This window comes from Vipera berus, assembly GCF_964194415.1.
Source record: "Vipera berus genome assembly, chromosome: 1".
NCBI classification, from domain to species: Eukaryota; Metazoa; Chordata; class Lepidosauria; order Squamata; family Viperidae; genus Vipera; species Vipera berus.
Window position 1 is genome coordinate 240,922,813 of NC_138202.1, and position 14,056 is coordinate 240,936,868.

The window sequence follows — 14,056 nt, forward strand, 5'->3', positions numbered from 1 at the left end:
GAGGTTATGCTTATAGAAATTTTCAGAACATAATAGTTTTGAAACATTTAAAAAAATAATTTACTCTGATAAATTGACATTGTAGTGAGTAACTATCCTTGGGAAAACAAGAAAGGATAAAGTTGATGACCAAATTCAGTTTCAGCTTATCAGAATTAATATTTATTATTTACATGTACATAAATGGGAAGATGCTTGAAATAGCAAAGCAATCTGTCACAATACCTCTTTTAAAATTGCTCCCATATATGACCTGATAGAGAGATAGAAATGAAATATTTCATGACAAAGCAACAATGGCAGATACAAGTGACTTCATCTGGTCTAACAGTACATGATCAAAACTATCTCAATCTTCCCTCATACTGTAAAGTAACTATTTAAGTTTTAGAACTGTATGTTTAGAACTATTTGTAACTGTATTACGTGGAGAATAATTACTGAATAAAATGTTAACATGGGCAGCCAATTGTGAGCATTTGCTAGTGATTTAAACGAAGTATTAACCTCATTGCCTCTCCAACAGCATGATCCTTTACCCCAATCTTTTCTATTGGTATTCAATAGATATGATTCTTTTCTGAATAAGACATAATCTAAGATGTATTCAAAATTTTAGTACTGATGTTAATATCTCTTTGTCCAGGCAAAACAGTAACATTTCTTTATTATTTGAGACATTAATTGTTGCATATCAAATCCTATCATATCCAACAGACTTTTATTGGGAGCAATTTTTTGTGTACCTGAATTTAAAAATATTTATAGTAAATTAGGTGTTTTTGAAACATACTAGCCAATAGAAATGCAAAAATTCAAAATTTGGAAAAACAGTTTCCCTTTCTTTAATAGATGGTTGCATCTTTTGTTCAGATCAAAGATCACCTCATAAATTGACAAAAAAATATAAAACTTTCGAGTGTTTTATAGGTATGTGCAGTATATTGGAACCACATTTATTTTAAGACTGTTAACCTTGCCCCCCAAAGCTCAGATTAAAGCACTGTCAGCTACTGGCACCAAAAGAGATCTCCTTATACTTTTTATTCATATTTCAAGTTTATTTGAAATATAAAAACCTCAAATGTTGCATTTGGCATGTGACATACACCTGGCATATAGAAATGTGCCCAGTGAGTAGTGGAATATAATTTAATTTGTGTTTTAAATTTTGTGTAAAATTGCATACAGTATATTGAATTTCTCTTGAATGAAATTCCTTTATTTTTAAAAATAGTATATTTTAGTTATTCTCCTAAATAGCCAGCTGATAGCCAAAGAACATATCTGGAACTTGCCTCTTCTTCCACTGAACACCACTGGCTTGACTAATATATTCATTAAGTCAGGGTCCCCAACCCCCGGTCCGCAGCAGCCCAGTAAGCAGGCCACGCAAAGAAGCAAAGTCCCATCCACGGAATGCAGGCAGCACAAAAAACATACCCCCTCTGGTCCACGGAAAAACCTTTCTCCACGGAACCAGTCCCTGGTATCCAAAAGGTTTGGGGTCACTGCATTAAGTGATGTCATCCATGAGGTATCTAGTAGGTCTGTCCCCGTTTTGAAGGGGGAAGCTTTGCACTAGATTAAGGACTGACTTTGGCCAAAAAGAGTGGACTCCAGGAGCACTCAGTGTCCTCAGGTCAAGAGAATATCTGGTTTTCCTAGATGGAGAAATTGATCATAACAGCAGTTTCAAAGCTTGTATTTTTTTTCTTTTGGCCTGTAATTTTAATAGGAATTTTCTTTCCCCTCTTCAGATCTTTATTTATCATGTTGGATAGTCTTAACAGCTTAGATGGCTCCACCTGGTCAGTTGGACAGGCCTGGTTAAATCAAGTCCTCCAACGGCATGACATTGCAAGAGTCCTTGAACCTCTGCTTTTGCTGCTTCTCCATCCAAAAACCCAGCGTATTTCTGTTCAAAGGGTACAGGCTGAATGGTACTGGAATAAATCTCCCTGTTATCTGGAAGATGAAAATGAAAAACATTTTATGCAGAAATTTAATAGTAGTGGTTGTAAGTACCACCTCATTAACCACTGATTTCTCATGATATCCTCAAGTTGGTATTATATTTATATCTTCAGTTTTGGTATTATATTGATATAATGTAGCATAAATAAGGGACGCGGTGGCTCAGTGGGTTAGGACGCTGAGCTTGTCGATCAGAAGGTCGGCAGTTTGGCGGGTCGAATCCCGAGTGCCGCGTAACAGAGTGAGCGCCTGTTACTCGTCCCAGCTTCTGCCCACCTAGCAGTTCGAAAGCACGTAAAAATGCAAGTAGAAAAATAGGGACCACTCCGGTGGGAAGGTAACAGCGTTCCGTGCGCCTTTGGCGTCTAGTCATGCCGGCCACATGACCACGGAGACGTCCTCGGACAAACGCTGGCTCTTCGGCTATGAAACGGAGATGAGCACCGGCCCCTAGAGTCGGAAACGACTAGCACGCATGTGCGGGGGAAACTTTACCTTTACCTTTAGCATAAATAAACATTTTATATTTTCTACTATGTTTAATAACATTTTGTATCGTAGGTTTTTTTAGTTTTACATTAGTGTATTCATTTTGTTGTATTGTTTTCTATATCGACTGTTATATAATTATATAACTTGAACATTCTGGTTATCCTGAGTTAAAAATTACTACAGGGTGACCTGCCAAAAGTGTGTAGATGCAAGTATGATAATATAAAAATAATACCGATTATAATGCAATATTCTTTCATTCGCTCTTCACACTGACAGTTTTCTGTGGATTTTCTCTTGTTATGTTGGATATTATCTAATTTTTAAAGGAATGTTAGATCCAAAGTTCTACAGATCTTTCCTACATCCGCAGCAATCAAGGATTTCTCTTTCATTTCAGAAATGAACACTGATATTGTCCCTACTGTAATACTTGAATTTGTCAACAGAGTTTTACTCTGGACTCAAAACACCTACTTTAGTATAAGTTAAACAGATTCCTGTTAGGCTCATATTGCACGTTAACTTTTCAGTTTACGTCAGTTAGTTTAAGCAAGACAGATTAAAGATGTCTTGCAGAAAAGGGGATTGTATGATGTATGCTAATAACTTCTGAATGGCCATCCAAATAAGAAAAATACTCATAACAACTTGTTTTCCTTTTTTGTTAAGCGTTTGCCACAATACCATCGGGTCAAGAACCAGGGATGTCAACTAAAGAGAACCCCGAAAAGCAGCTGGGTTTAGACGAAATGGAGAATTTTAGTCTCACAGTCAACCCTTTAAGTGACAGGATCTCTCTCCTGAGCACTAGCAGTGAAACTATTCCTTTGGCTGCGTCTGATTTTGACCTTCCTGATAATCAGATAGAAATCATGCAAAGTTCAGACTCTGGCTGCTCCCAGTCATCTGCTGGGGATAACCTCAGCTATGAAGCAGAACCTGAAAGCCTGATTGCACCGGATAGTTCTCAACATTTGAAAGGAGATCCATTAGAGGAAATAATACAGCAAGTGGTCCTTGACCTGATCTGCAAGGTAGTCAATGAGCTTGCACAGTCAGACCAAGATGTATATCCTGAAGATACTTCAACTACATTAAATACTTTAGGTCCCACCGAAGAGGGCTCCAAACGCGAAGAGCCAAACCTTCTGGACAGTCAGAGTAGTTTGCTTAGCAATGACAGTACTCAGCTATTATCTGTCTCATCTGAAACTGGACTTGAAAGCATTTCTAATGAAATCTCCAGAAACAGCTCATCACCCTGCATCTCAATAAGCCAGCAGTCTCTCAGCGACCAAACGTTCACTCCGGCGGAAGAAAAGTCAAGGCAGCGGAGTCACAGTAGCATCCAATTCAGTTTCAAAGGGAAATTGCCTGAAAAAATGTCAGAAAAGGAAACCATCGTGAAAGAATCTGGTAAACATCCGGGAGCAAAGCCCAAAGTCAAAATCGCGAAAAGGAAAGATGAAGAAAAGAAGAAAGCACAAGCGGAGAAGCTGAAGCAAAGCAGTGTTTTCTTCAGCGACGGCCTCGACTTGGAAAATTGGTACAGCTGCGGAGAGGGCGAAATCTCAGAAATTGAGAGTGATGCGGGGTCACCGGGGGCGCGGAAATCTCCCCATTTTAATATACATCCTTTATATCAACACGTTTTGTTGTACCTCCAAGTATATGACTCCTCAAGGACCCTGTATTCTTTCTCCGCCATTAAAGCTATCTTGAAAACCAGCCCTTCTGCTTTCGTAAATGCCATTTCTACCACCAGTGTCAATAACGCCTATACCCCCCAGCTTTCCTTACTTCAGAATCTTCTGGCCAGGCATCGCATTTCGGTCATGGGCAAAGACTTTTATAGCCATATCCCAATAGACTCAAACCACAGTTTTCGAAGTTCCATGTATATCGAGATCCTCATCTCTTTGTGCTTGTATTACACGAGGAGCCACTACCCGTCCCACGTCAAGGTGTCTTCGCAGGACCTGATAGGGAATCGTAACATGCAAATGATAAGCATCGAAATCTTGTCCCTTCTTTTTGCCGAGCTGGCAAAAGTGGTGGAGAGCTCTACAAAGGGCTTTCCCAGTTTCATTTCGGACATGCTGTCCAAATGCAAGGTCCAGAAGGTGATTCTGCATTGCTTGTTGTCCTCCATCTTCAGCGTCCAGAAGTGGCACAGCGAGAAGACTGCAGGAAAAAATATCGGGGCTGTTGAAGAAGGTTTCTCCGAAGACAATCTTATCAACTTCTCCGAGGACGAGTTGGATAACGGCAGCACTCTCCAGTCACAGCTTTTGAAAGTCCTCCAGCGGCTCATCGTTCTGGAGCACAGAGTGATGACTGTGCCTGAGGAGAACGAGACGGGTTTCGATTTTGTGGTAACCGACTTGGAGCACGTCAGTCCTCAACAGCCCATGGGTTCCCTTCAATATTTACACTCCCAGCCCATAACCTCCCAAGGCATGTTTCTTTGTGCGGTGATAAGAGCCTTACACCAGCATTGTGCCTGTAAGATGCATCCCCAGTGGATAGGGTTAATCACTGCTTCTCTACCTTACATGGGAAAGGTGCTCCAGAGAGTGGTGGTTTCGGTGACCCTACAGCTTTGCAGGAACCTGGATAATCTGATTCAGCAATACAGATATGAAATGGGCTTGTCTGACAGTAGGCATGTATTTCGCTTTGTCTTGTTTCTCTTGGCATTTTTTCTTTTCTTTTTTTTAAAAAAAGGGAAATTTGTAAGCGCATTACAAAATTGCAACAGATTCGTTGTTGTTTTTAGGCCTCTTTGGAGGGTGTCGGTTACTCCACCAGACATGATGCTTACTCTTTTGGAAGGTATCACAACAATTATTCATTATTGTTTACTTGACCCATCCACGCAGTATCATCAGGTAAACCTTTTTTAGATTTTTCAATTAGTTTTTTTCCCCCCAGCTATCAGTGTGTTCTTATTTGTCCTCTGCCCCAGCTAATAGCTTGTTTCAACCTGTGCATTGTGCAGCCGGTCCATTGACCCTAAGGAATAACTCTTGAAACAGAGAACATTATTTGGCATATTCTGAACTCGATAATGCATGTGCAATTTATTACTACTTTGCAAGATCTTGATCTCACGCCTAATGCTACAAGAGCAATTTTCATTTACATTTTGGGTAAAAATAGTATAATGTTATGAATACAGTTGGATATTAAAGCACTCTTTACAGAATTTGAGACACTCGGTTTTGGAACTGCTGAACCCAATTTCTAACTTTAATTGAAACTGAACCCAGAATTTCAGTAAATTAGATAAGACATGTTTTCTCTTGATAAAATCTGTTTTGACTTGGAGGAAGTACTTCATTTTGCAATTTAAACTTGATAAAAGATATTGTTAGGATTGCATCTGTATCCCATCAGATCTTGAAGCTACTTTCAAAGTTTGTTACAAACTGGTAGGAAAATAATACTGGTTAGCATATAATTCAATGATAGTATAATGCTGCCTAAAACAAAATGGGGAGAAAAACCAGGTGGGAAGAGAATGCGAAAAGGGGACAGGATTCCTGTAAATTAATGTCCCTAACGATAATTGATTATGTTTTCATCTTTCTTGTTACTAGCTTCTGGTTAATGTAGATCAGAAGCACATGTTTGAAGCACGCAGTGGTATCTTGTCTATCCTTCACATTATCATGTCCTCTGTCACACTTTTGTGGAGCATTCTGTACCAGGCAGACTCTTCAGAGAAAACCGTTGCTGCTGCAGCTGCATCTGTAACCACAATTAATCTTGGATCAACAAAGGTTAGAACACCAGAGTTATGTGTACAAATGATTGGGTTTTTTTACTAGTGTATGTAATACTTGAATAACAGAGTCAGTTTGATATACTGGTTAAAATGTCTGAATGCAGACAGGAAGTTCTGGGGCTAGAACTCAGTGCAAAGATGCCTGAACGACTCTAGAAGAGTCACTCTCAGCTCTAGGAAGAAAGCCAAGGGGGCAAACAACTTCTGAAAAATCTTGTCAGGAAAACTCCAGGGACTTCTCCAAATGCTCACCAGGAGTCAAAAACCTACCTTGAAGGCACACACATATTTTATTTTTAATCCTTGAATAATCAGTGCCAGGATCTTGACAGGATTACAATATTTAATCTTTCTTCCAGAAAACAGTCTAATGTCTGTATACGATACCATATAGTTTTATGTATGTATAAGAGAAGACCTTTTACTACCAGATGATCCAATACTGGGTTGTTGTTTTGTTTTTTGTTTTTCATTTCTAAAACAGTTGCAACATGGATATTACTTCTTACGATATCCTACATAGTAGACCAGGGGTGTCAAACTCAATTTCATTGAGGGCCGCATCAGCATTGCGGTTGCCCTCAGGGGGCCGGGTGGGTATGGCCAGGGTGGGCGTGGCCTACTGGGTGGGCGTGGCTAGAGTGCGTATGGCCTACTGGGTGGGCGTGGCCAGCTCTATATCGTTCACATCAAGGGTGCCTATGGGGGCCTGGGCAGGAGTGGGACAGATCTGAGGGTCTCTGGCAGGAGGAGGGTCTCTGGGCCAGGGCCAAGGCAGCGGGGGCCATTTCCTCACTGTTTCCAGGATGGCTTCGCGGGCCACATGAAACCACTTCGCGGGCCGGATCTGGCCCCCGGGCCTTGTGTTTGACATGTCTGCAGTAGACCCATAGTAGGCTTGAATACGTATATTTGATCTAATAACCACTATCGCCAAAACTTCCCTTGGTTCCATATAAAGTACTTATGTTTTAAGTGCTACAAATATATACGCAAAAATGCCACTGAGAAATTTCACCAATAAAAGATTTGTAGCTTGAGGTTGAAATGAGGGGTCCTTGGTGATCTCTGAACTTGGTTGTTTTCTTGCAGACGTTTCATTACCTAAACTAGGTAACATCATCAGGACTAGCAGTGATGACGTTACATAGTTTTGGTAACGAAATGTGTGCAAGACAACAACCAAGCTCAAGGAGCACTAAGGATCCCTCAAACATTTCACCAAACTGTAACTTTGTGTTGACCATACTTTACCAATACAAAAATGATTTGAGTATGAAACCTCTGCCAAACCATGGTTTTCACCCTCTTGTACAACTTCTACTTTCTCGTAGTGTCTTTTCTATTTTATAGGAGCAAATAGCAGTGGCTATTATTTCTTTAGGTGCCATATCAAATTGTAATGCAAACATATTGCCAACTATCTTCTTTCTGATCCTGGTTTATTTCTAACTGTAGAACATGATTGATCATTAAGACTTCGTGACACATCATGGTTACATTTTCTTAAGTATATTTTCAGGAGGCACTTGAAATTTTCAGGAGGCACAACTTCATCAGAGTTGCATAGCAATAAAGAATTCAAGACTTTCTAAAAAATAGTGCGCAGAAATAGCTTGCTCTAAAATATTTTCCTCTCCCATGTTCCAACAAAGAAATGGTCCAAGTTACGTTTTTCAGTATTTTCTTTCATTGTATAATTGTATATTGCTCTGGATAAGCTGTTAGGTTCTTGTTTCGTTTTGTTTGAAATTCAGTGTATTTTATGTGTTACAGAATTTAAGGCAGCAAATTCTTGAATTGCTTGGTCCAATTTCAATGAACCATGGTGTTCACTTCATGGCAGCTATTGCATTTGTGTGGAATGAAAGGAAGCAAAATAAACTAGCTTCAAGGACTAAGGTATGTTAACTGATGGATTTGTTTAAAATGAGTTCAACTTAGGAGTTTCCTAAGTTTTATCTAATAGGCTTATTTAGCTTAGTAATCTGCAGATTGAGATACTGTGCCATACTAAAATAAACATTGTTTTTGATCTCTGGGTATGAAACTATGAATCTGATGGGGTTCACTGAACTGATGTTAGGATTGCAGCTATTGAATACAATCAAATGCATAACAGTAAAGTTCCTTCTCCTCACTAGGTCTATACCAGGGGCCTACAAATTTGGCAGTTTTATGACTTCTGGACTTCAACTCCCAGAATTCCTCAGCCAGCATGGCTGTTAGAGTTGAAGCCCACAAGTCTTAAATTTGCCAAGTTTGGAGATTTGAATTTGAATTTTTGAATTTTATTGAATTTATATACCGCCCTTTCCCGTAGGACTCAGGGCGGTTTACAGGGTACTTAAAACAACGATACAAAAATTAAAAACAATTTTAAAAGATTAAATTAAATCCCTGAAGAAATATAAAAACCCCAATTAAAACCCTCAGCCTGGGCCGGAAAGCTCGAAGAGCCAGGTCTTCAGGTCCCGGCGAAATGAACGAAGGTCGGGGGCAGTCCTAAGCTCCACGGGCAGCTGGTTCCAGAGGGCAGGCACACCCACAGAGAAGGCCCTCCCCCTGGGTGTTATCCGCCGGCAATCTTTTACCGGTGGCACCCTGAGAAGGCCCTCCCTGTGGGAGCGCACAGGACGAAGGGAACTTGATGCCAGCAGCAGGTGTTCCCTCAGATATCCCGGACCCAAGCCATTTAGGGCTTTATAGGTCATCACCAGCACCTTGAATCTCGCCCAGAGGGCAACCGGAAGCCAATGCAGCTCGCAGAGTAGAGGTGTTACATGGGAGTATCGGGGAACCCCCATCACAACTCGCGCGGCCGCATTCTGCACCAGCTGAAGCCTCCAAGTGTTCCTCAAGGGCAGCCCCATGTAGAGAGCGTTGCAGTAGTCTAAACGGGAGGTCACGAGTGCATGAGTGACTGTGCATAGGGCATCTCGGTCCAGGTAGGGTTGCAACTGGCGCACCAGGCGAACCTGGGCAAAAGCCCCCCTGGTCACGGCTCCTATGTGATCTTCAAAACTGAGCCATGAATCCAGAAGGACGCCCAAGTTGCGAGCCCTATCAACGGGGGGGGGGTAACACCTCACCCCCCATCGTTAAAGATGGAATAGTCTGGTTAACCCGAGATGCCGGTATGCACAGCCACTCAGTCTTGGCAGGATTGAAACGAAGCCTGTTTCTCCCCATCCAGACCCGGACTGCCTCCAGGCAACGGGACATCATGGCGAGGGCATCACTGGTTGGTTCGGGGTGGAGGGAAAAAAAAAAGTTGGGCTAAGCTTGTAAGCCGCCCTGAGTCTTCGGAGAAGGGCGGGATATAAATGGAAATAAAATAAATAAATAAATACTGATGATACCCCACCCCGAAACCACGAATGATCCCTGGTCTATACCACTCGACCCAGACAGCTAGGGTGATGCCACTTCTTGCCTTCAACAAGTATTTGCTTCCAGTGGTTTTGCATCATTAAAAAAAAAAGGAAAATTCTTTCCACTTTTTATGACTTGAGAAATGTCAGGATACCTTGAGGTAGTCAGTGACAGCCAGTCTGAAGAAATCTACAAAGTTGCAAACTGCCACTAGACATACAGAATAAAGGGAATTCTATTACGGAATGCCACAGAAATGAATGAAGTTATGCTAAAGAGCAAGGGTGTCAAACTTGCCGCGTCACGTGACGTGTCATGACGTATCATGACTTTTCTTGCGTTGCCCGAGCTAGGGTGGGTATGGCCTCCACATGATGGAACTGGCCCGCGGGGCCGGCAGTTTAACACCCCTGCTATAAAGAGAAAGATAAAATTGGCTGCCTGGTGGAACAAGAAAATAGAAAAAAGACTGCAAGTGAGAAAAATGAATGTAAGAGAATGACTGCTCCAAAAAATGAGTATGAAAGGAAAGTGTTGTGTAAAGCAGGGGTCCTCAGCCTTGGCAACTTTAAGACTTGTAGACTTCAACTCCCAGAATTCCTCAGCCAGCTTTGAAGTTCACAAGTCTTAAAGTTACCAAGGTTGAGGACCCCTGGTATAAAGTGTGTTTAAAGAAAAAGTTGCAAACATGCACACAAAAAGCGAGCCAGAGATTAAAGTAAAGACAAAATACAGAGTTATTTTGATGGAATAACACATTCATTTTGGGTGAAAAGGGTTGAGCAGGGAACCTCTAGAGGAGTGAACCAAATTTAAAAATAAAAGCGTCAAACAATTCAACATGAAAATTGGAATGACAGATGTTGGAAGGAATATTTTAGAAGATTTATATTGGAATAACAGTGATATGTTGGAGTATGGAGGAAAAAATGAATGCTATAAGTGGTATTGTTGAAAAAACAAAAAGAAAACAATGCTGTGAAAGTGTTGAAAAATAGTAAACTGAAGAAATAGATGGTGTTACTGAATGGATTGTACAATAAGGGTGTGGTTTGCGTGTGGAGTAGATGAGCAAGATGTGCATGAAAAATGCATCTGAGGATTGGAAGAATGCCCTGGTTGTTCTCCTGCACAAAGGGAAAGGAAGCAAGAGTTGCAGAAGCCGTAGATTTATTTGTTTGTTAATTGTGTTTGGGAAGGTGTTTCACAAAATCCCTACTGTGTTTGGAAAGTAAAGTGCTGGCTTCTGCTGGCAAATGAATGTATAGAATAACCAGTTTTAAATAAATCAATAAAAATGCGTGCATGTAAGAAAGTTAATTATACACTTGGTTTAGAGAAAGTATTACAATAAAGTGAAAAGAGTAGAATTATGAAATATTTTGAGTAAAACTAGAGTTGAAGGTTGGTTTAACGGTGGTGTACGATGGAAGTAATGCATTTGTGAGAATGAATGAAATATTAGCAAATAGCACAACACTCAGCAGACAGTAAGAAAAGTATGTATGAAATAGCCTTGATTGCTTAATGCTTTTATAGAAAATATAAAAAGAGTGCTTGTGGTGTCACTAGAAAAATGTTGATGGGGAGCATGAAAGTGGGTTTACTTTGGCATTCAGCTGATACTGTGTTGTTGGCTAAGAACCTCTGTGAATTTTATGAAGTATGACAGAAGGAGTATGGATTTGAAAAGTGATACAGGTAGTCCTTGACTTATGACCACAGTTGAGCTCAACATTTGTATTGTTGTTAAGTGAGTTTTGCCTCATTTTACGACCCTGCTGGTTGTGGAATTCTGGGAGCTGAAGTCTACACAGCTTCAAGTAGCCCAGGTTGAGAAACACTGCTCTACACAGCAAATATCAGATTTTTGTTCAGACTTCACCACCACCCCAGTAAGGGATAGATGTGCCCTAAATATGTTCATTTGCTGTAATTTATGTCGTTTGTGTAATTGCAAAATTAGCACATATCATTTACATAATTTTCATAATTGAGTTTTTCGCTGTAATTGAGTGTGCATAATTAAACAAGTCAAAGAATATGAATGAATAAGCACTGAAGAAACGAAGGCTGAATTTAAAAGAGAAGGACTTACTATATAGGAAATGTGTTGTGCTTTGGCCAAAATAAATGTGAACTAATAAGGACTAATAAGGCAAAACAAATATAAGGCGGAATGACTGGGTACAGAAGAAGGGGAAGGCTGAAAAAAATCCTGGTTTGATGGAGTTGATGAGATCTGGGGGGGGGGGGAAAGAAGCAAAAAGTTTAAAGAACAAAAAGCAACATATACAATACTACATACCGTATATGAGATGGAAGAAAGGATAGAATGATATATTTATATACATATAATAAAGAATGTTGGTATTAGACAGATTTAACTCTGTACTTTTCTTTTTCTTATCTTATGCCAAAAATTTCATCACTTATATTAATCCCACCATGTTCATGTGTTGCTTATCCCAAAAGGAAAGTGTTATATATAGGTGTGTAGAAATAATACAGCCAATTTGGCTATATGAACAAATATCCAATGTTTTTAAAATTAATGTATAGTTCTTTGTTTTAATCCAAGTGGTCTGAAAATGCTAATTCTGCCATTGATGCAATGCTACATACCAGCAGCGTTTATACCAATGTAAGATGGCATATGGTTGCAGCCTAATACTTATAAGTGACTTTGAAATGATTTGACTCTCTGAGATTCAATGCCAGTAATGTGATTTTACTTATCAGGTGATTCCTAGTGCCAGTGAAGAGCAGCTGCTGCTAGTGGAGTTGGTTCGTTCCATCAGTGTTATGAGAACTGAAACTGTAATGCAAACAGTGAAAGAAGTCTTAAAGCAACCACCAGCTATTGCCAAGGACAAAGTATGACACCAATAACAATATTTTAATGGTTCACACAGTTTAAGTACAGGTAGTCCTCATGTAGCAACCACAGTTGGGACTTGTGACTCAGTAGTTAAGCAAAATGGTCATTAAGTGAAGATTTGTGTGTTTGCAACTGTGCCTAGGCTTTTACTTCAACTTTGCTTTACAGCAGGCATGTCCATCTGCCGGCCCATGGGCCGGATGCGTCACGCTGAAACCATGTCCACCCCATTGCCGGCAATGGGGAAATAGTCGCGATATGTCACGCGACATCACGTGACATCGTGAGTTTGACATGCCTGCTTTACAGCATCAGGAGGATGCAACCCCAAGTATCTGGGTGAGTCCAAAGACCAGGGAAGGTTTCCATAACTCTACTCATAAGGAAGCTGGATAAAAGGGCAAAACTTAGAGCCCCCTTTCCTACCCTTTGGAATGCCCAGACTTGCTGTTTGTAGTTAACATTCATTGGAGAGGAAAGGATTGCAAGAGAGTAGCAGGCACACAGTGAGGAATGCACATCATAAGGAATGTGCCAGCACGGCTGTTTGCCTAATGGGCTTCTGGTTGCCAGCTACAAGCTGCTTTAGAGGAAAACTAAAGCCTTTAATGCAGACATGTCAAACTTGCGACGTCACGTGACGTCGTGCAACGTATCGGGATGGTTTTGCCATTGCCAGAAATGGGGCAGGCGTGGCTTCTGCATGACACTTCCGGCCCGTGGGCCAGCAGTTTGACACCCCTGCTTTAATGTGAAACTGATTAGAGTCTTGTTAACTTCAGGCAGCAGCTAGGAGAATTCTAACCAGCTAATTAAGGTCACAACTGATCTTGTTATCTTGTTAGCACTTTCTAGGATTGCACTATAACAGGGATCTTCAAGCTTGGCCCTTTTATGACTTGTGGACTTCGACTCCCAGAATTCCTCAGCCAGCATGCCTGGCTGAGGAATTCTGGGAGTTGGTCCACAAGTCATAAAAGAGCCAAGTTTGAAGACCCCTGTACTATAATGTGGAGAAAAGCAGCTCAGGAAGAGATCACTTGTTTAGGCAATTTCTCTGCTGTGCAAGTTGGGGAGGTAGAAAGTAACAGATCAGGCACAGAATAAGGTACTAACTGTATTGGTGAGCATCTGACTGAGAGATGCCGCAAGCTCATAAATGTGGGCATTGGTGGCAAAGTAACTTTTTCATCACTGTTGTAATTGTAAACAGTCACTGTCTTGAGGTAGTCTCTAAACAAGGACTACTTTCCAATTAAGTTAAATAATTATTTAAATAAAGGAACTGGATAGACTTTTCTCTTGTCGCAAGAATGGCCATACTGTGTTAGAAATTTGTGGTAAGAGCTTTCCTTCTGGTTAAATCAAGCACTGTTTTTGGTTCTGTTTTAACTGATTCTGAATGAGTATATACACAAGTAGTAATTATTCATCTACAACTTTCGCCCCTCACCCCTGTGCAGATACTCAGTTGCCATATACTTACACAGATTGTCCTTGGTTAATGATCTCTCATTCTGTTATTGTTTGAATTTATG

The 14,056-nt window shown here is 40.6% G+C and overlaps 1 protein-coding gene across 1 annotated transcript in view; it reads left to right on the plus strand.

Moving 5' to 3' along the window:
• DOP1A (DOP1 leucine zipper like protein A) overlaps nt 1-14,056 on the plus strand; it is a 68,679-nt gene that overhangs the window by 32,652 nt on the left and 21,971 nt on the right. The window contains exons 17-22 of the mRNA XM_081314919.1: nt 1,761-2,020; nt 3,142-5,137; nt 5,252-5,363; nt 6,075-6,257; nt 8,039-8,164; nt 12,380-12,514. Coding sequence (XP_081171045.1) covers nt 1,761-2,020; nt 3,142-5,137; nt 5,252-5,363; nt 6,075-6,257; nt 8,039-8,164; nt 12,380-12,514 — 2,812 coding nt within the window. The remainder of the gene's footprint in view (nt 1-1,760; nt 2,021-3,141; nt 5,138-5,251; nt 5,364-6,074; nt 6,258-8,038; nt 8,165-12,379; nt 12,515-14,056) is intronic.